The 23458-nt window shown below is 44.0% G+C and overlaps 1 protein-coding gene across 3 annotated transcripts in view; it reads left to right on the forward strand.

Moving 5' to 3' along the window:
• PDSS2 (decaprenyl diphosphate synthase subunit 2) overlaps positions 1 to 23458 on the forward strand; it is a 349455-nt gene that overhangs the window by 117488 nt on the left and 208509 nt on the right. The window contains exon 2 of one of the 3 annotated variants that reach the window (XM_033939276.1): positions 459 to 543. The exons of the other annotated variants lie outside the window; for them this stretch is intronic. Within the exon in view, the coding sequence (XP_033795167.1) occupies positions 479 to 543 (65 nt within the window). The 5' untranslated portion in view covers positions 459 to 478. The remainder of the gene's footprint in view (positions 1 to 458; positions 544 to 23458) is intronic. 3 annotated transcript variants of the gene reach the window in all.

Here is a 23458-nt window from a genome sequence, read left to right on the forward strand (position 1 = left end):
TATACCTCTTCAAGGTTTCAAGGTTTATTCAATATTTGATTAATCGCCTATCGTAACTACTAAGCGATTTACATTTACAGAAAATACATAATAAAAATTAACAATAATATAATAAAATATTAAAATCAATTTAAAACAAACCAGACAAATCTGGACAGGAAACATTGGGAAAGAGGGGGAAGAAATACAATTTATAATAGGAAAGAAGGGGTAAATAAGGGTAAATACACAGAATGGATGGGAAAACAAAATAAATATGTAGCTGACTGAAGTAAAAGGGAGTTGTACAGAGTAAATAGCAATTCAATTAAGGATTAAAAGCGTCTATAAAAAGAAAACTTTTAAGTTGGCTTTTGAATTTGTCGAGGTTTCTTTCCTCCCTTAAATAAAGTGGGAGAGAATTCCATGTTTGTGGTGCTGTAACTCAGTCAATTTCCCGTCTTCGTTTCCTATGATAGGCCTACAGGGAAGAACGGAGATGAGGACAGTTGCAATCAAGAGATCCGAGGTCCTGACAGTCACTGTGTGCGGGAAGCAGCGGAGGTAAGACTGTGCCCATCATGAGGGCCCCGGTGGGATGGACTCAAAATGTTAGCAGAAGGAAGATAGAAAGAAGGAGACACCTGAAACAAAGGGAAGGCAGAAGAGAGGGGGGTTGATGTTGAACTATGGAAGGTGCAGACAGAAGAGGAAAGACCCTGAGGAAGAACAGGGAGATGTACAATCATAACAGAGGAGGAAGAGAGAGGGAGACATGTTGCCAATAGGGGTGAAGGAGAGAGAAAGAAAAGTTGGACTCCTGGAGATGTTGGTTGGGGAATGGAACAAGGTCTGGAGGACAGAAGAGGTGCACACACAGTATGTATAATAAATAAATATGGGGGGGTCTTTTACTAAGACGTGCTAGCTGATTTAGCACGTGCTAAATGCTAATGCGTTCATTGACCACTACCCTCTGTCACCTTCCACTCAAGAAGTTCTTGACCTAATTTGTCACTTTGGGACTCATACCAGGGGATGTTGGGTAGCAGTGCCGGTGGCCTTGGGGTTGGGAGTTTGAAGTATTGAGTAGCAGTGCCGGTAGCTTCAGGCGGGAGTTTGGAGTGTTGGGTACAGGGCTGTGGAGTCGGAGTCAAGGAGTCGGAGACAATGTTGGGTACCTGGAGTCAGAGTCGTGGGTACCAGAAACTGAGGAGTTGGATTTATCTAATAATCGAAGGATTTATCTAATAATAATAATAATAATAACAGTTGGGAGTTTGAAGTATTGAGTAGCAGTGCTGGTGGCTTCAGGCGGGAGTTTGGAGTGTTGGGTACAGGGCTGTGGAGTCGGAGTCAAGGAGTCAGAGTCGTGGGTACCAGAAACTGAGGAGTTGGATTTATCTATCGAAGGATTTATCTAATAATAATAATAATAACAGTTTATATACCGCAGGACCGTGAAGTTCTATTTTGGTTTACAATGATTAGAAATGTTACAGATTGAATGGAATAAACAAAGTACAGACTTAGTGATTGATAGTTCTAGCGATCGTTTGTTGAGGACTAGGATTGTATAGGTTGGTTTCCTAAGTATTTCAGGAACAGATGTGTTTTTAGGCGTTTCCTGAATTCCCCATAGGTAGTAGGCACGAGCAATTGTTCAAGGTCTTTACCCCATAATGCTGCTTGATGTGCGAAAAGATGTTGGTGATGACTTTTAAATTTACAACCTCTAACCGGTGGAGAAACAAAGTTCGGGTGTGAGCTTCGCTTGTGTCTGTTGGTTGTGAAAGAGTAAAGGTCTGTTATGTATTTAGGGGCTAAGCCATAAAGTACCTTGAAGTAAAAACAACCAAACTTGAATTTGACACGTGCCTCCATCGGCAGCCAGTGTAAAAGTCGATAGGAAGGTGTCACGTGATCAAACTTCTTCAGTCCACAAAGTAGTCTAACCGCTGCATTTTGAACTAGTTGCAATCGCCGCATATACTTCTGGGGGAGTGCCAAGTAGGCGATGTTACAATAATCGAGTTGATTCAGTATAAAGGACTCAGTATAACCGACTCCACAGCCCTGGTGACTTCGGGTGGGAGTTTGGAGTGTTGTGTAGCAGCGGCGGGAGGGGGAGGAGAGATTTATTTTGCCGGTTGGTTGAGAATGCCGTTTAGTTGAATGCCGGTTAACCAGGATTCTACTGTATAATTTTTTCTACTTCCTATCAGTTTCATAGATAACTGAAAACACAGGTTACAGTAGTCTCCAATCAAATCCCACAGCTGCTCCCCTTCCCCCTCAAGAGGATTTGCACGTTGTCAGCCCTATTTTATTTTTTTCTCTTTCGTTATTTTCCTTGCAATTCTTATTGTAATTTACCATATTGTTTTCCCCCTTTAAATGTAAGTTTGTCTTGTATTGTATTATAAACCGCTTAGATTTTAACATTTTTGTTTTATATTTGCAGCATATTAAATAAATTGAACTTGAACTCTGTCTCTCTACTTGTCCGTCTTCTCCAGTGGCCATTGCCTCCTCCCCGGCTGCTATGTGCAAATGCTTCGCCGAGTCCACTGATCTCACCACCATCTCAGCTGGCTTACTTAGTCCCGGTCCTGGAAGCAAAGGAAAATGGAGGAAGCCAGCAAAAGCTGCATCAGGGGTTTTGGCTAGAGATCACACTTACCAATCGCCAGTCACCATGTACACATGCCTGATGACTGGTGAGTGCAAACTCCCAGTCCTACTCCGTGCAGGCTGGCATTACTGCAGCAACCCCTATGGGATCGGGTGGAGTGGATTCCTATGGTACCCGTTCCCATGCATACCTCTAATTTAAACATCTCTATCTATCCCCTCCCTCCAGCCTTTTTTGTCATGTTAAGAGTTCTGTGATTTGATCCAATTTCTGTACATTAATTTCTACTGTATGCTTTGAAAACAGAGCACCAGCTTTTTACGTATGTGCGTAATCCTTCCAGGATTAGCAAAAGGAAACCCACTGTAAACCGCTATATGGATTGCATTATTCTGATGATTAGAGACTAACTTTTTGCTGAGCTCTGCTAACTTTCAGCATTGAGTACTAAAATGGAACTTCCCTGATTAGCTGGAAAGGAGATGAGAGCTTATGTGTATAAAAGAAACAGAAGTAATCATATTTTATGGGAATAAAGGTGTCAAGCTTCTTTTTCTTTTTTTTTTTTTTAACTTAATTTTCGTGAATTTGTTTTCTCCCAGGCACATTCATATTTGTGGTTACGTGCCCTGCATGGCAAGTAGTGGGGAAACATTGGTGGCAAGCCTTGCCAAAGACGACTATTGACTGGGTAGAGAGCACAATAACTTCAGTGTTCATATATTTGTTTTTAAAAATGGAAAATGAAGAAAGTGGTGGTTGGTTAATCCTACTTGTCTGTCTTGCTAGTTATAATATATCCCTGAGTTAAGTAAGACGTCCAGTGGATCAGATATAAGCATGCTGCCCTTTTTAGCAATATGCTGGCAGAGAAAGGAACATGACCATTCTTTACCATCTGCTTATAGAGCTATATAAAGAAGACCACGATGGTTGCCGTGGAAACTAACATTTCCAAAACCACAAGTGTTTGCTTACATTCTCCATGGTTTTTAAAGTCTGATCCCATCCCCCTTAAAACAAAATCAAAAATACATTTACCAGATATCAAACTTGCATGTCAGTGCACACTCATGTTCCCTTGCTGTGGGATTTTTTTCTTTGTTTCAATATTTTAAAAATTAAAGCATATGACTTTTGTGCCGATAACATATTTGCAAGTGGAAAAAGGTGTTTTATCCTGATCTGCCCTCTTCCCTTTGTTCCAGCTCTCTGGTGGAAGTGATTTTTTTTTTCCCTGCAGGCATAGATGAAATTTCTTGCTTCTAATGGACTCATTTTGATGCCAGTAATTCACAAAATGATTTGTAGTTTTATGGGTCTTTCATTAAGAAAAAAACCCTAACTAGTCTGCAGGATACGTTTTTACTTGAGAAACAAGTAAGCTTTGTTGAACTGGTTTCAGATCTTTATAGAGGTGACAACATGAGATAGGAATAATTATGGATTTGTTTCTGTAGAATTGTTTATCACAGGACATTAATGATTCCAGGCCTAAATGAGGTAACTTAAATGAATGAATGTTCGTCCAGAAATGTGAAACATTTACCAAAAGTATAAGAATCCCAACCAGACTGATAAAATTAACTTCCTACCAAACATGATGTTTCTCTTGGAATCCACACTTGACTGCTTATCACTGTTGTGTCAAAGAAAGTCTTTAGGAATCTGAACCATGTTGGCGTTCATTATCTTGGAGGAGCAGCATATTCTCAAACTTCCGATTTCTGAAACATGTAGGACTTTCCTCTGAATTGTTTGTGTGATGGAGGTGTAGACAAATCTGTTTATCAGGTTTCCCTCTCCCTTACTGGACCAGTTTACAGTTTATAATATACTGCCTGAAATGCCAGAGCCAACCGAGCAGTTTACAGTAAAATAAAGAACAAACATTACAATGAAATCAGGAAATAGAACTTCATCAATAGCAGGACAGCCCCCTAAAAGACCAGTACCGCCAAAGCATTTAAACTTATTATCTTGGGTTTAGAAAATACAGTTAGGCTTGGGTTTTGAAGCGTTGCGTTTTGATTAAGTTACTGTCAAACCTTTTAGATATATATTGTACATGTAGTGCCTACTTATTCGCTTTCCCATCCTTGAAGGGCTGTATCTACAAGAGATTCCTCGATAGAACATTATAATTCCAAGTAGGCAAATGAAATAAATATTTAACCAACTTTATCTTAAACGCACTTTCTTACCAAACTTTTAGGAAGTCAATCAAAGCTTATCTCTTTGATAAATTTCTCTGACTCCACTTCTGCTTTGATGTACTTCTAAAACACTTCCAGGAAAAATTTGATTAATCTTACCATGCTAATGTAATTTTGAAAGTTTTTTTGTAATATCGCTGTCTGTATACAGTCTCTTCCTCTGTAAACTGCTCTGAACTGTTTGTGCTATTGCGATATATAAAAGTAAAGTTATTATTGTTATTTTATTTAAAATGTGATTTAAGATAGTTGGACCATATGCAAACATATAGGTGGGTCTGTCACCTCTTTCACACAGTCACATTCACGTCTTTCCCTACCCCGATCCAGAATCATCATTCATGGCCTTCCACTGACCCTAGGAGGATATCTACTAAAGGATATTTACTTGTTTGCTTGTGCTAAGGACACAGTATTTTTTTGTATATATTTTCTAGAGAGAGGGTTTTGATACGCTATTCCTCAGCAACAGCAGCAAATGAATCCAGAGACAAGTGGGATAGCACACATCTACCAGCAGGCAGAGATAGAGAACTGATTAACAGGTGATCCTATTGGTTGGCACTCTCTCTCTATCTCCAGTATTCTCTATCTCCCAGCAGGTGATGGTCGCTTTTCCACTAGCTCCTGGATTCTGGCTGGCATATTTTTATTCTTTTGTTGAGATTATTCTCTTCAGGTAGATAGGGGTGTTTGCCGGTTGAGGGAGGTATAGCACTCAAAGACATTCAGGATAGGAAGATTGAGTCTTCTCTTAAGCTGTCTTTTGAAGTAGCGGCGGTTACCCTGCAAGCGGCGGTGTGCAGTTCATATGCGGCGCGGGTTTGTTTGCAATGGGCTCAACGTATGGCAGATCAAATGATGGAGACGGGTCTAGCTTATTTGGTGGACGCCCTCTATGATATTATTCGCGCTTCAGCGAAACAAATGTCTCTTTCTGTTTCTCACAGATCTGGGCGGCTGATGTGGCTTCCAAGCTTAGACTGGTGAGGCTTCCTTTCAGGGGTCGTTTGTTATTCGGAGACGATTTAGAAAAATTGGTTAAAGATTTTGGTGATACCAAAACAGAGGTCGCGAAGACGCATTCACCTCGTTTGTCGAGGCCTGCTTCGAGACACAGCTCGAATCATCGATCGAGACATTGTTCGAAGCACTCATCCAGGCATGCCTCGCCTCATCGGAAGCAGCCTTTTCTTCAGTATTGCCCACCGGCTACTTTGCCTCCTCCACTACCAGATCTCAAGGACACAGTGGGGTCTTTTTTCCCATCCAGATCCCCATCCTCATTGGATCCAGAAGCCTCGACGTCCTCGAGTCCCTCTCGAGGTCCGGATTTGGCTGACCAACTGTCTTTTTCTTCCTTTTTGCGTCAGATGGCAGCTGATTTGGACATTCAACTGGACACTGGGTCCAAATTTTCCAAGGAGTACCTCAAGACCATGCTTCTCCCTCAACCTCCTGCTGAATCCCTCAAGCTTCCTCTTCATAAGCTACTGGATCAGACCTTTGTTTGATGTCTGGAAACCCCCTATTCCATCCCAGCTGTTCCGGGGAAATTGGACTCCAGATACCGGACGGTTCATCATAAGAGGTTTGATGGTGCTCAACTATCCCATCAATCCTTTCTCGTGGAATCTTCGTTGAAGAGGTCTCACCCTTCTCAAGTATATGCCACTGTTCCACCGGCAGAGAGGGCAAGACGATGGACAGATTTGGTCGTCAAATTTACCAGAACTCCATGATGACCTGCAGAGTCCTCAACTATAATTTTCATTTCATTACATATTTCGAGTTTTTTCTGTCCATCCTCCCCAAGTTCAAGACCTACTTTGATCCTCGGGCACATTTTGAATTCCAGGAAGTTCTGGCCTCTTTGTCCCAACTTCGGCTACAATTGCTTCAGTTCTCATATGATGCCTTTGAGCTGTCTGCTCGGGCTACTGCTTGCTCGGTGGCCATGCGACGCCTGGCGTGGCTCAGGACCATCGACATGGACCCCAAGCTACAGGACCAGCTGGCTAATGTCCCTTGTGCTGGCACTGACCTCTTTGATGAGTCCATAGAGTTAGCAACCAAGAAGCTTTCGGACCACGAGAAGTCTTTCCAGTCTATTCTCCATCCTAACCCTAAGCCTGCTCCTCCTCGTCCTTCACGCCCGCCTCTGATTTACCAACGGCGTTTTCCACCAAAACAGGCTCCTGCCACTCGTCAGCCTGTCAAGAGACAGCATCCCCAGAAGCAACAGAAGCCTCAACCACCTGCTGTGCTCAAGGCTCCTCAGCCTTTTTGACTGTCTTCTGGAGAGAAAACGTCAGTCATTCTGCCTTTCCCCATTTTTCCCCCTATCGGAGGTAGTTTCCATCATTTTTACCATCGATGGATGACTATTACCACCGGCCTCTGGGTCCTTTCCATCGTAAGGGAGGGATACTCTCTTTAATTCCACCAAGTTCCTCCAGAACATCCTTCTGGGCCACATAGCCTCTACAGTACACGTGACTCCTTTTGCCAGACTTCACCTCAGAATTCCTCAGTGGACCCTGGCATCTCAATGGACGCAGGTTTCCGACCCTCTATCTTGACACATCAAGGTCACTCCTGCTCTGACACAGTCTCTTCGTTGGTGGATGCTCTCTTCCAATCTATCCAGAGGCTTACTGTTTCACATGCCCCCCCATCAGAAGGTTCTCACGACCGATTCTTCGACTTACGCTTGGGGGGCTCATCTGGATGGTCTCTGCACTCAAGGCTATTGGACCAGTACAGACCGCCAGTGCCACATCAATCTCTTGGAACTCAGGGCGATTTTCAATGCTCTCAATGCTTTTCAACATCTGCTTCACGACCGTGTGGTCCTCATTCGCATGGACAACCAAGTCGCCATGTTTACGTCAACAAACAGGGAGGCACAGGATCGGTCTCCCTCTGTCAGGAAGCTCTAAAAGTTTGGGATTGGGCAATTCGCCACAACACCTTCCTCAAAGCTGTCTACATTCAGGGGGCAGACAATGCCTTAGCGGACAACTTGAGTCGTCTTCTACAGCCTCACGAATGGACTCTCCTTTCCACGCCCCTTCATCACATTTTATCTCTGTGGGGAACGCCTCAGATAGACCTCTTTGTAGCCCCCCACAACTTCAAACTGCCTCAGTTCTGCTCCAGCATCTACATAGTAACATAGTAGATGATGGCAGATAAAGACCCGAATGGTCCATCCAGTCTGCCCAACCTGATTCAATTTAAATTTTTTTTTTCTTCTTCTTAGCTATTTCTGGACGAGAATCTAAAGCTTTACCCGGTACTGTGCTTGGGTTCCAACTGCCGAAATCTCTGTTAAGACTTACTCCAGCCCATCTACACCCTCCCAGCCATTGAAGCCCTCCCCTGCCCATCCTCCTCCAAACGGCCATACATAGACGCAGACCGTACAAGTCTGCCCAGTAACTGGCCTAGTTCAATCTTTAATATTATTTTCTGATTCTAAATCTTCTGTGTTCATCCCACGATTCTTTGAACTCAGTCACAGTTTTACTCTCCACCACCTCTCTCGGGAGCGCATTCCAGGCATCCACCACACTCCTTATCGCCTTGAGGCAGATGCTTTTCTTCTGGACTGGACGAAACTCTTTCTATATGCGTTTCCTTCATTTCCTCTCATTCAAAAGACTCTAGTCAAGCTGAAGTTCGACCATGCCACCATGATTCTGATTGCTCCTCAGTGGCCCAGACAACCTTGGTACTCCCTTCTACTTCAACTCAGCAGCAGGGAGCCTTACCTTCTACCAGTTTTTCCCTCGCTGCTTACACAGCATCAGGGATCTCTGCTTCATCCCAACCTGCAGTCTCTACATCTGTCAGCTTGGTTCCTCTCAACATAGCTCCTCTCCAGTTTTCTCAAGCTGTGAGGGATGTTTTGGAAGCTTCACGGAAGCCTACTACTAGACCATGCTATCACCAAAAATGGACTAGATTTTCTACTTGGTGTTTTTCTCATCATCAGAAGCTTCAACACTCCTCCTTATCTTCAGTTTTGGACTATTTTTTGCACCTTTCTCATTCTGGCCTCAAGTCTACTTCAGTACGAGTCCACCTTATTGCAATTGCTGCTTTCCATCAGCCTCTTCAAGGGAAACCCCTCTCTGCTCATCCGGTGGTTTCCAGATTCATGAAAGGACTTTTCCACGTCAATCCTCCTCTCAAACCGCCTCCAGTGGTTTGGGACCTCAATATTGTTCTTTCTCAGTTTATGAAACCTTCATTTGAACCAATTGAAAGGGCTCATCTGAAGTATCTCACTTGGAAAGTGGTGTTTCTCATTGGCCTCACTTCTGCTCGTCGAGTCAGTGAGCTCCAGGTATTGATTGCAGATCCACCTTTTACAGTGTTCCATCATGATAAGGTGGTTCTTCGCACTCATCCAAAGTTCCTTCCTAAAGTTGTCTCGGATTTTCATCTCAACCAATCCATTGTTCTTCCAGTGTTCTTCCCAAAGCCTCATTCTCATCCTGGAGAATTAGCTCTTCATACTCTGGATTGTAAACGTGCTTTGGCTTTCTATTTGAAATGCACCAAACCGCACAGAACTGCTCCTCAACTTTTTGTCTCCTTTGATCCGAACAAGTTGGGTCATCCTATCTCTAAGCGTACCATCTCCAACTGGATGGCGGCTTGCATCTGTTTCTGCTATGCCCAGGCTGGATTTCCCCTTCACAGTAAAGTCACAGCCCATAAGGTCAGAGCAATGGCAGCCTCTGTAGCTTTCCTCCGATCGACACCAATTGAGGAGATTTGTAAAACTGCCACTTGGTCCTCGGTTCATACCTTCATTTCTCATTATTGTCTGGATACTTTCTCCAGACGGGATGGTCAGTTTGGCCAGACAGTATTGCAAAATTTATTCTCCTAATTTGCCAACTCTCCCACCATCCCACTTTGGTTAGCTTGGAGGTCGCCCACTTGTGAGAATACCTGCCTGCTTGTCCTGGGATAAAGCACAATTACTTACCGTAACAGTTGTTATCCAGGGACAGCAGGCAGCTATTCTCACATCCCACCCACCTCCCCTGGGTTGGCTTCTCTGCTAGCTATCTGAACTGAGGAGACGCGCCCTACGCTGGGCGGGAAGACACTCGCGCATGCACGGTGTGGGTGACTCGAAACTTCGAGTTTCTTCAAGCAAGACTGCTTGTGAGGCGTCTGCATCAGGGCTCCGTTGGATCACGTCACCCACTTGTGAGAGTAGCTTTCTGCTGTCCCTGGATAACAACTGTTACGGTAAGTAACTGTGCTTTATGACATCACAATATCTGCTCTGGATACCAGAGACTGTCTGTCTCAGCCTCAGTCCTTCCACACCAGGCTTGAGGGTCAGTGGCTGGGCCCATTCATACTCTGATTCTTCCCTCTCTCCTTAAAGAATGGCATGGGGATGGCTTCCCACGGTTAACCACGGAGACGGGGACGGGCACAAATTCTGTCACTGTGTCATTCTCTAGCTCCTACTCGTTGGTTTGGTTTACATTTTTTTTAATGCATGCAGGTGTGTGCTGAATAAGAGAGTGCTTTATTTTATTTATGTTCTTTAAGCTTGAGTGACATTAGGATTTGCTGAATGTGCTGCTCCCGAGATTTATCATCCTGTGTTGTGTGTATACTGTGAAACCACATGCTTTGGATATGATCAAGGGAAATGCAGGAGCCGTTCTGGGTTATTGCATAAGGTTCACTGTGACCGCTTTGCATCCATTTGGAAAGCATACTGTGAAAATATTGCCACCTTCAAAGATAATGAACTCTCATTAAGTCTTATCCAGTAATATTTGTTATGCAGCAGCAAAGGACTCCACACAACTTAATGAGCCAAGTCAGTGTCTTGTGGGTACATGGCTGGGTTCAAAAATCCAACCGAGCAGGGTGGGATGGAGGGATCTTAGCACAGTCATAGCTGATGATCTCAAGGTGGCAATAGCCAGAGCAATGCCAGATGTTTAGGGAGAGCTATTCCCAGTAAAGAAAAGGAAGGTATAATGCCTGTGTGCAAATCATATCATGTTTGGTTCATTTCTGAACCTCTGAAAGGATAGACAGAAACACTGCAGAGCTGCTCCTGCCTCTGCACCCTGAGGTTGGCAGTTTGCCAGCCTGCTCCTTGTCACTCGGGGCAAGTCACTTACTATATATATTTTTTAACAGAGGGTTTTACTCCCGTTACTTCCTTGTTCCAAAGAAGACGGGCGATCTGCGGCCCATTCTGGATCTCAGGGCTCTCAACAAATTTTTAGTCAAAGAAAAATTTTGCATGTTATCCCTGGCATCCCTTTATCCTCTCTAGATCAGAACGACTGGTTATGCTCAAGGAGGCTTATATTCATATTCCCATTCATCCGGCCTACTGCCAATATCTCAGATTTTGAGTGGGGAATCTGCATTATCAATACAGAGTGCTGCCCTTTGGCCTGGCTTCATCTCCCAGAGTGTTCACCAAGTGCCTGGTAGTGGTAGCTGCAGCTCTCAGAAACCATGGTCTTCAGGTATTTCCCTACCTAGACAACTGGCTCATCAAAGATTCAACATCTCAAGGGGTTGAGATGTTGACCCAATGGACTACGTGGTTCATACAGAGTTTGGGATTCGAAATCAACTTTCCCAAATCCCAACTTAAACCCTCAGAATCTACAATTCATCAGAGCTGTTCTGGATACTATCCAACTCAGAGCATTCCTTCCGCAACAATGTCTGGAAGTCCTCATAGAAACATAGAAACATAGAAATTGATGGCAGAAAAGGGCCATAGCCCATCGAGTCTGCCCATACCAATGACCCACTCCCTGATTTTTCTGCTGACAAAACCCCTACGGATGCAGCCCATCATTTGTCTTGCCTTGGACGAAGCCTTCTCCACATGATTGGCAGCCTTCATATCATTGCTAATGATCACTCCTAAATCTCGTTCCACCGTGGTCCTGGACAAGGTTTCACCATTTAGTGTGTATGTTCTGTGTGGATTTTTTTTGCCTAGGTGCATTACTTTACATTTTTTAGCATTGAAGCCTAACTGCCAAGTTGATGACCACTGTTCTAGCTGCCGTAGGTCCTGCGTCATAAAGTCAGGCACACTGCTTTTGTCTACTATGTTGCATAGTTTGGCTTCGTCGGCAAACAGTGATACCTTTCCTCTAAGCCCTTGGGTCAAATCTCCTATGAATAAATTGAATAGAATCGGCCCTAAGACGGAGCCCTGAGGTACTCCACTCGTCACTGCTGACGTTTTGGAGGGGATACCATTCACCATCACCCTCTGAAGCCTACCATCTAGCCCGGGGGTCGGCAACCTGCGGCTCCAGAGCCGCATGCGGCTCTTTTCCACCTTTGCTGCGGCTCCAGTAGTGTGTCACGCAGGCATGCACTTTACAAGTCCAGCGTCGCGGCGGGAAATAGCGGCGGGACTCGCAGAGGGTAGGCCCCGACGTCAGAAGCTTGTGTCGATCGCTGCTGCTGAGTTGCCGAAGAGAGCCGCGGAGCAGGGGATGTGGCCGGAAGCAGGTAGAAGGGAGAGGGAGATAGGAAGGCTGTAGATCTCCGGAGCATGACACCGACCCCGGCCAGGATGATTTCTTTTTCAGGCACCTTACAAGTCCAGCGTCGCGGCGGGAAATAGCCATGCTGAGCAATGAGCTCAGCACTACACAGATGAAAGCCTTGCTTGCTGATTGGTCCGGCGGCACGGCGGGGCGGGGCCGCCGGACCAATCAGCAAGCAAGAATCTCCGTAGTTTCCATCTGATAGCCTAAGGCGTTCTATCCCATTTTTGTTTCTCTTCCTGTCGTTAATGTACCTGAAAAAGGATTTGTCCCCTTTTTTAATGTTCCGTGCTAGATCTTCCTCTGTTCGAAGTTTGGCTTCCCTGACTGCCTGTTTGACAGCCTTAGATCTGGCCAGATAGTCTTCTTTTGCCTCCTTTTTCCCAAGATGTTTGTAGGTGATAAATGCTTCTTTTTTCTTTTTAATGAGGTCCGAAATTTCCTTGTTGAACCATTGTGGTTTTTTGTTTCTCTGGCGTTTGCTTACCTTATTTATGTAGCGGCTAGATGCTTCGTTCAGGATGGATTTTAGATTTGACCACATAGTTTCCGGATTGTCAGTTTCTGCATGGTTTTGCAGCTCCTGATGGACAAAGTCTCTCATGTGGTCGAAATCTGCACCCCTAAAGTTGAGGACCCTCGTTGCTGTGTTTGATTTAGAGAAGCCTTTCCTGAGGTTAAGCCCATACCATGTTGTGGTCACTGGAGGCCAGCGTGTCTCCCACTGATACTTCCGAGACACTGTCTCCATTTGTGAGTACCAGGTCTAGTATTGCTTTTTCCCTGGTGGGCTCTAATACCATTTGTTTGAGTTGTGCACCCTTAATGGAGGTTAATATTCTTCTGCTACCACTCGTAGTTGCTGAGAGGGTGTTCCAGTCTGCATCTGGCATGTTGAAGTCGCCTAACAGTACTGTGTCACCGCGCAAAGTGATGTTCTCTATGTCCTCAATCAATTCTTTGTCTTTGTCTTCCTGTTGTCTTGGAGGCCTGTATACCACACCGAGGTAAAGGCATTTTTCTTTCCCTCTGGCCAGGTTTACCCAAAGTGATTCCCCTGTGTATCTAACCTCTGTGATCCTGGTAGTTTTGATATTATCCTTAGTGTATAGTGCTACCCCCCCTCCTAATTTGCCCTCTCTGTCCCGACGAAGTAGATTGTAGCCTGGTATAATCATATCCCACCCATGCGAGTCTGTGAACCAGGTCTCGGATATAGCTACTATGTCAAGGTCAGCATTCCTTATCTCTGTTTCTAGTTCCAGGATTTTGTTGCCCAAGCTGTGTGCATTAACATACATTGCTCTCCAAATTTGTGATGAGATGCCTATCCCCGTTAGTGTGTCTCTTGTTTTTTTGTGTATACTATGGATACTTACCTTAGGCTCAGAATTGTGGGTTTTACTTGCTTCCCCAGGGTGGATCCTTGCAGCTTTGGTATGTATGTATGAACCCTCCCCCAACTTACCTCGTTTAAAGCCTTCCAAAGTAAGCGTGCTAGTCGATGTCCAAAAATTTTCTTGCCTCTCTTTGTTAGGTGAAGTCCATCAGGTCCCTGTAGTCCTTGTAGCGCCTCTCCGTGGTCTAGGAATCCAAAGTTCATCTCTAAACACCATTCGCGAAGCCACTCGTTGGTCCTATGGATACTCTCTTCCCTGCCTCTGCCTTTGTCTCTTACCGGGAGAATTGATGAGAAGACCACCTGTGCTCCTGTCTGCTTCAGCTTTCTTCCCAGGGCCTCGAAGTCTTTAGGGATGCTGTCTGATGTGCTTCTGGCAGTGTCGTTGGTACTTACATGAATAAGAAACATAGGGAAATGGTCAGTAGGTTTCAGAAGTTTGTCTATACTGGTGGTGATGTCCTGGCTCCAGGGAGACAGCAGACCTCCCTCGACTGCAAATCAGGTCTGCAAATTGGTCCTTCGTTGCCTCTTAGCATGGAGTCTCCGATGACCACCACTCTACGCTCCTTCTGAGGGGGGGGTGGGTCGAGTAGCGAGAACTGTAGTCGATGTTCTGTGTTCGGAATCCTCCTGAGCCCCCTCTGTTTCATCCTCGACAGTTCCTTCTTGAAGGACGTGAAATCTGTTTTTCAGGGAAAGTTGTGGGGTTGGTGTAGAACTGCCCTGTTTGAGAGAGAAAGAAGAAGAAAGTGAGAATGGTGGGGGGGTTTCTTTGTTTGCCAGTAGAAGAGGTTACCAGCTGCTAGGGACCGGCATCTCCAATCATTTCCTGTATTCCGATCGTTGAATTTAGAGCTGTAGGTTTGGGAGTGCCAAGGATGGTCTTGTCGAGGCTTCGTTCTGTGATCTGAGACATTTCCTGGATGGCATCGTCGATGAAGGCCTCATCCTCCCTGATGCACCTCAGGTGTTTCACCTCTTCCCTGAGGCTCCGCAGTTCCCGCATAACGTCCTCGTCCGCTTCTACCTGCCTCATCTCGTCTGTCTGCGTAGAGACCGAAGCATACCATGGGAGGGGGGTGGCCTCGGTCAGCACTGAGACATCTGTTCCCCGCTCAGTGGCACTCTTTACCTTCTGTGTAGAGTCCTTGGCCATCCCCCGGGTCTCTCCAGATGCTGGAGTGTTGAGCTTGATAGTAGTCTTGGCGCTCCTAGTTCTCCCTGCCATTTCAAAAAGGAAAAGGAAGAAGAGAAAGAAAAAATAAACAAAAATAAAAGGAATGTGAGTCAAGGAAACAGTGTGTTTGCCTGTGTGCTTGCTTGCGTGTGATAAAGGAGAGTATCTGTTTTTCGTGTGTGGGAAGTGAGGAGTGTTTCTGGCTGAATGTGGAAAGGCTCTGTTTAGAGAAGAGAGGAGTGTATCTGGCTCAAGGTGGTAGTGTTCTGATTAGAGAAGAGAGGAGTGTATCTGGATGAATGTGGAAGGGCTCTGTTTAGAGGCCCTTCTTGAGGCCCTTCGCAAAGGCGCTCTTGCTAAGGTGAGCGCCTTTGCCGCTCGCCTTCGCTGCGCGCCGAACGGCTGCTCGCCATTGGCTCGCCTCCTTTTATGGAGCCCGGTCGCACGCTACTGATGCGGTGGGGTGGGCGGAGCTAACTCGCTGCTGCCCCGAAGTCTCCCTTGCCTGTGCGGGCGCTTCTCCCTTCTCCCAGTGCCTCGCACAGCTCTCCTGCCTCTCTGCTCCCCTTCTCCTGCCTTGTGCTGCAAAAAGAAAAAAAGCAAGTCTGTAGCAGCGCCCGTTAGCTCGCCTCCTTTTATGGAGCCCGGTCGCACGCTACTGATGCGGTGGGGTGGGCGGAGCTAACTCGCCGCTGCCCCGAAGTCTCTCTTGCCTCCTTCAACTCTGTCATACAGTGTCTTCCCGCTCCTCCATATCAGCGAGACATGATGGTACTCCTGAGTCACATGGCCTCCACAGTACACGTGGCTCCTTTTGAAAGACTTCTCAGAATTCCTCAGTGGACCCTGGCATCTCAGTGGACGCAGGTTTGCGACCCACTTTCTCGACACATTGCAGTCTTTCCGCTGGTGGATGCTCTCTTCCAATCTCTCCAGAGGCTTGCTGTTTCAAACACCCCCTCCTCAGAAGATCCTCATAACAGATTCCTCGACCTACGCTTGGGGTGCTCATCTTGATGGTCTCCGTACTCAAGGCCACTGGACCAGTATGGATCGTCAGTCTCGCATCAATCTGTTGGAACTCAGAGCGATTTTCAAGACTTTTCAACATCTTCTTCAAGATCAGGTAGTCCTCATTCGGATGGACAACCAAGTCGCCATGTATTATGTCAACAAACAGGGAGGGATGGGATCTTCCTCCCTTTGTCAAGAAGCTCTGATGGTTTGGGACTGGGCAATCCGCCACAACACCTTCCTCAAAGCTGTCTACATCCAAGGGCGAAAAATTGCTTGGCGGACAACTTGAGTCATCTTCTGCAACCTCAAGAATGGACACTCCATTCCTTGCCTCTTCATCACATTTTTTCACAGTGGGGAATGCCTCAGATAGATCTCTTTGCAGCTCCCCACAACCACAAACTGCCCCAGTTCGCTCCAGGATCTATTCTCCTCATCGTCTCGAGGCAGATGCTTTTCTTCTGGAATGGATGAATCTCTTCCTGTATGCATTCCCTCTCATTCTCAAGACTCTTGTCAAGTTAAAGAACGACCATGCCACCATGATTGCTCCTTGGTGGCCGAGACAACCTTGGGTACTCCCTTCTACTTCAACTCAGCAGCAGGGAGCCATACCTTCTACCAGTTTTTCCTTCTCTGCTTATACAGAGTCAGGGATCTCTGCTTCATCCCAAACTGCAATCTCTACACCTGACAACTTGGTACCTCTCAACATAACTCCTCTTTAGTTTTCTCAATCTGTAAGAGATATTTTAGAGGCTTCTAGGAAGCCTACCACTAGACAATGCTATCACCAAAAACGGACTAGATTTTCTACGTGGTGTTTTTTCTCACGATAAGGAGTCTCAACATTCCTCCTTATCTTCTGTTTTAGACTATCTTTTGAACTTAACCACCTCTGTCCTCAAGTCTACATCTATCCGAGTCCTTCTCAGTGCAATTGCTGCTTTCCATCAGCCTATTGAAGGAAAACCCCTTTCTGCTCATCCAGTGGTTCCAGATTCATGAAAGGACTTTTCAATGTCAAACCTCCTCTCAAACCACCTCCAGTGGTTTGGGACCTCAATGTTGTTCTTACTCAATTGATGAAGCCTCCATTTGAACCAATGTCTACGGCTTATCTGAAGTATCTCAGTTGGAAAGTGGTGTTTCTCATTGCCCTCATTTCTGCTCGAAGAGTCAGTGAGCTGCAAGCTTTAGTTGCTGATTCACCTTTCACTGTGTTCCATCATGACAAGGTGGTTCTCCATACTCATCCTAAATTCCTACCTAAAGTGGTTTCGGTATTTCATCTCAACCAATCCATTATTCTTCCAGTGTTCTTTCCAAAGCCTCATTCTCACCCTGGAGAATCAACTCTTCATACTCTGGACTGTAAACATGCTTTGGCCCTCAATTTGGAACGTACCGAACCACACAGAACTGTTCCTCAACTTTTTGTCTTCGATCCAAATAAGTTGGGACATCCTATCTCTAAGTGTACCATCTCCAACTGGATGGCTGCTTGTATTTCCTTCTGCTATGCCCAGGCTGGATTACCCCTACAGAGTAGAGTCACAGCCCATAAGGTCAGAGCAATGGCAGCTTCAGTAGCTTTCCTCAGATCTACACCTATTGAGGAAATTTGCAAGGCTGCTACTTGGTTCTCAGTTCATACTTTCACTTCTCACTATTGTCTGGATGTTTTCTCCAGAAAGGGATGGCCATTTTGGCCAGACAGTATTACAAAATGTATTCTCCTAAATTGCCAACACTCCATTCTAGTTAGCTTGGAGGTCACCCAAATATGAGAATAGGCTGCCTGCTTGTCCTGGGATAAAGCACAATTACTTACCGTAACAGGTGTTATCCAGGGACAGCAGGCAGCTATTCTCACAACCCACCCACCTCCCCTGGTTGGCTTCTCTGCTAGCTATCTGAACTGAGGAGATACACTCTGTGCTGGGCGGGGAGGCACTCGCGTATGCGCGGTGTGGCTGACTCGAAATTTCTAGTTTCTACAAGTAAGTCTGCTTGCGAGCTTCCGCATCCAGGCTCCGCTGATGACATCACCCATATGTGAGAATAGCTGCCTGCTGTCTCTGGATAATACCTGTTACGGTTAGTAACTGTGCTTTACGGTAAGTAACTATGCTTTCTTTTTTATATTCATCATTATTTTATTATGGTATTATTTACACGCATGTGCAATTAAAGTAGATTATCAATACGAGTTTTTTTATATTTGGTTAGTAGGCCTGGCATTTGTTTATCTTTTTATATGATTTTGTTTGGAAAATTATTATGTTTAATTGGGGGTAATCTTAGTTTTTATCATATATATGTTGCATATTTTAATATTTTTATACATCTCATTAAAGTTTATCCTTTTTATTATTTCTTTGTTTTTTACATGGAATTTTTTTGTGTTTATATATTTATGCTTCTTGTACTATAGACTCCTGATGCAGGCCATTTAGGCTGAAACACGAACATGTCAAGTCTTTATTAGAATTAATAAAACTGTAGAACCAAGAGGGCGCCTTCGCTGTAATTTTTGATTCCTTCAATAACCATGACTTCCTCAAATTCAGTTGGTTATATCTTCCCTTCAGTCTGAACTGGTCTAGGAAGATGATATGAAAGGTGGCAATTGGTCTTACCTGATAATTTAATTGATTTGATTTCTGCTAGACCACTCCAGTTCCCACACATGAAGGTCTTGGCTACCTCAGTCTGTAGTATCCAGTGCTGGAGTTTTATTTGTTCCTTGTTGGCAATTGGTTTCCAGTACAGGAAGAACAGGCATGGAGGAATGCTTGGGTTGTTACCTTTGGAACTTAAAATATTTCATCTGTTTTGTTTTGTCATTTGTTATACTGGCGTGCTTCAGGGTTGCACCAATCCTTTTAGCAGTGATCATGTTTATTAAAATAATTTTCTTCCCTACCTTGCTAAGGATAGGTCATGATATTTTTACAAATGTAAAGTTAAAAGAAGAAAAACCAGCCTCTATGAGTATAACAGTAAAGAAACTATCCATCTCTGAAACATACAGTGTCAGTTAATACCATCAGTCAAATAATCCAAATACCCCAGATACCCTTTACTCACCCTTGTATGGCACCAGAGCTCTGAGTATCAAAAGCACATTTAAATATAGTTTTACATGTCTTCATTGAAGATTCCAAAACAAAGAGATTGACCCTGGGAAATCCACAGAGAAAAAAATCCAAGAGAAACCAAAAAAACACTATGGAGTGACGATGTTCCTGAAATGGACTTTATTGAAGATTTGAAAGTTCCAAAAGTCAATGTAACAATCCAAATAAAAACAGGATAATCCACATAAAAACCTTAAGGACTTAGTCCGCTGAGAGCATAGGACCCAACACAGTCCGTGTTTCGACAAGGTGGTCTTCTTCAGGGGTCCCTGATAGTCCTATGGTAGTAGATACGTGGAAAAACTAATCAATCCAAAAGAACTGTTGCGAGGAGGTTTACATAGAACGCATTACAAAAACCAAAAGCAATGAAGATTCTGCACAAATGGAATTAGGCAGTCTATTCTAAAATGCACGTATATGCAAAAAAATGTTCTTGTCCTCATTGACCCAAGCAAGCTAAACTAACCTATGATCCGATAATGATTTCCCTAAAACATACAAAACTGCCAGTGAAGATAAATTTGTAGTACCTTCGTACAGTGCTCTGAGTGAACACCAGCACTTCAAATTTCACTCTAAATTGAACTGGCAACCAATGATACTGTATCAGTAATGGATGCTACATGATCATACCCGGTTGCCCAACACAAAGATGACCCTAGGGTAGATATGGCCTGGAATAACTTCACTACACCATCCTGGCAACAATTCTCCAACTATTACGCGAAATACGCCGTCTCCTACTGCAGATTAGACTGCTGCCCCCCAAACATTATGAAAGTCGCGCCACTCTCTTTCAAAGCCAAGCTATTCAACTGGCTCTCCTCTCTCCTGCTAACCGGTACTTTCCCTGAGGATCTAGGCCAGATTCTGATCACCCCAATCGTAAAAAACCCTAGAGAATCTACCAAACAGACATCTAGTTACAGACCAATTGCGAGCACCCCCTTCTTCGTCAAGTTAATGGAAGGTCTGATCAACCAGGAACTAGTAATGTATCTGGAGAAATTTAGCATACTGCACGACAATCAGTCTGGTTTCCGCTCTGGATTCAGCACCAAAACTGTCTTAGCATCACTACTGGATTTCCTCCACACCTTATTCAGCCAGGGTACAAGTGCTCTTATTCTGCAACTAGATCTAAGTAGTGCCTTCGATCTAGTTGACCACGCTATTCTGATTGACTGTCTGGAGTCAATTGGTCTTTCAGGTAATATGTTAAAATGGTTTCAGGGGTTTTTGAGCAAACGGTCATATCAAGTCTAGAGTGACAATAAAAAATCCGTTAGTTGGGTCAACTCATGCGGAGTCCTGCAGGGCTCTCCCCTCTCCCCCACTCTGTTCAACATCTACCTTGCCTCATTGGGGAACTTACTTCAAAACCTAAAGATTAAATTCTACATCTATGCAGACGATATCACCATTGTTATTCCCATTACCATTCTGACCTCCAAGAATAAGACTCATCTTTCATTCATTCTAAAGGAAATCGAACTATGGATGACCAACTTCAAATTGAAGCTCAACACCGACAAAACTAAATTTTTCCTCGCTACCCCCAATGACAAAATCAGCGACCCATCGATCTCCTTGAACGGTCAGGTCTTCTCTATTGACCAATCCATTAAAATCCTAGGAGTCACCCTGGACCGCCACCTCACTCTTAATGCTCACACAGATTTATTAGTTAAAAAATGCTTTTCTGTACTATGGAAACTCAGAACCATCAGAAAATACTTTGATGCTCCATCCTTCCGCTTACTGGTTCAATCTTCCATCCTGAGCCTGCTCGACTATTGCAACATTATTTACTTGGCATCCTACAAAAAAACCATCCTAAGACTCAGAGTCATTCAAAACACGGCAGTTCGGCTGATCTTTAGCTGAAGAAATGGGAAACACATAAGCCCCTACTATCAGAAACTCCATTGGCTGCCCCTAGAGGCGCGGATCCTGTTTAAGTTCTCCTGTCTGTTACAAATCAATATTTGGCCTAGCCCCCACTTACCTCGTTTCCCACTTCAATCTGGCCAGTTATCTTAGACCCACACGAAGAATACATCTGTTCTCCTATCCGACAATAAAGGCCTGCCACTACAAAAGATTCTTGGACAGAAATCTTGCCTTCCAGGCAGGCAAATGGAACGATTGGCTTAGTAACGTTTTCGCGCTCTCATCATCCTACTTCAATTTTAGAAAACAGGTAAAAATGAGCTTGTTCAATCGATTTGTTAACTAAGAATCTTCTCAGCCTTGCTTAATCAACCAGTATCCCTAATGAACTAAACTGCTTTCATATTCCTTCTTTATGTAAGATTGTATTGCTGACTTTGACTGTAACCTCTTCGCTGACTTTGACTGTAACCTCTTCACTGATTGTCCAGCGCTTCTTGCTGTAAACCGCCTCGAACTTCTATGGCTTTGGCGGTATATAAGAATAAAATTATTATTATTATTATATTCCTAGCCTTACTCAAAAAATGAACAGCTATATTCTGAAGGTCTTACAAACACTGCATATTAGAAGCCGTGATCCCTGTCCATCCTACAGATAAGAAATGTGTGAATAAGACAACGCAGTGCCTCATAATCCATAAAAACAAACAAACCAAACTTATGGCTCATAGTTATCATAAGGCAAAAAACCCCTTCTTTTCTAAATTTGATATTTAGTCTGTAAACAAAAGTTGATAGTCAACTATCACAGCCGAATATTTAAAAGAACCTACTCCCTTCTTTGGAACCCCAGATAATTGTGGCAGCACAGAATGGACACACAACAACAAGCAGTTGTCTTATTTAATACAAGATGCCACTCCTTCAGCCAGCTGGCCACCTTATCTAAATAATCCTGCAAGGAGTTGTAATTCAGCATCTTCATAGAAGCTCAGGAATAAGCACTTACCCCACAGTCCTATATAAGTATTGCTGAGGGACTCGGATATCAAATATGACTGAAGATAAGGTAGAACCCTATTATACAGTACACACATTCCATCAAATAATAATGTGACAATGATGTTCCTGTTGTAACCACAAATGAGTAATTAGACAAAGATTTAACTACTCTAATGCTTTGCCCCCAGTGCTGATGGATTGCAGTCTATGCAATAGTAAATGATGGTTAATTAAGTCAAATGCAGTTTCAAGATCTAAAGATACAGCCATCTAAGATGCCATGGAATTTACTCGAAAAGGCTGTCTTCAACATCTCCCCTGCTATGTCCCGCATGAAACAATGATTGATGAAGAAATAATGTAGGAAAGTTATTTTCACCACCACCTGCTCCACTAATTTAGGGGGAAGAAAAACTAAATTTGAAATTGGTCTGTAATTAGCAAGGGTGGTATGCTCTAAAGATGTGTTTTTGGGATTTTTTTAAAGCATCAAACAAACTACTACATGTTTCCAATCATCTAGTATAGAACCACATGACAAACTCTGATTTACTATCAAAAGAACTAAGCCACTTAGCTGGAATAGGGTCCATTTGACAACAAATCATATGTATAGCTGATAACAATTTCAAGAACAACTGCAAAATAAGAGATTGAAAAGACTGCCATCTATGAGTAACCATAACCTTTGCTTCATGATGTCACTGGAACTGTCCATGTGCTTTATCTCAGCATTACCGGTTGGATGTGGGGGTGCATGCGGTGAATGCGTTTAGTGCTTCGGTTGTTATGGAGGAGGCATTTGCTTCCCACCCAGATTGAGGATTGCTTTGCTACATCCCATTGGTCTCTGGATTCATCTGCTGCTATTGCTAAGGAAGGAAAAATTATGTTCTTACCTGTTAATTAGAAACATAGAAACATAGAAGATGACGGCAGAAAAGGGCCATAGCCCATCAAGTCTGCCCAATTTTCTTTCCTTTAGACGCAACAGATGAATCCAGAGCCCCACCCTTTCTGGATATTGTCTGTCGGGTTTTTCTTTTGCAACTTTTGAAGTTTGTTATTATTGATGGTTGTATTCTGAATTATTACCTTTTGAGATTTGTTATGGGAAAGAAGTTTTTTACATGCTATGCCTATTGATGGTTATGGATGCTTGGGCAAGGAGCTATACTGAAGATACAGGAGGAGTGCCAGCCAATAGGACCACCTGTTAATCAGTTTCTCTATCTCTGCCTGCTGGTAGATGTGTGCTATCCCATTGGTCTCTGGATTCATCTGCTGCGTCTAAAAGAAAGAAAATTAACAGGTAAGAACATAATTTTTCCTTCCTCTCTCCCTGCCCTTTCTTTCTTGCTCTCTTCATGCCCCCTTTCTTTTTTTTCTGTTTCTCATCTTTCCTTCT

This window comes from Geotrypetes seraphini, chromosome 3 (assembly GCF_902459505.1).
Source record: "Geotrypetes seraphini chromosome 3, aGeoSer1.1, whole genome shotgun sequence".
Lineage (NCBI taxonomy): Eukaryota > Metazoa > Chordata > Amphibia > Gymnophiona > Dermophiidae > Geotrypetes > Geotrypetes seraphini.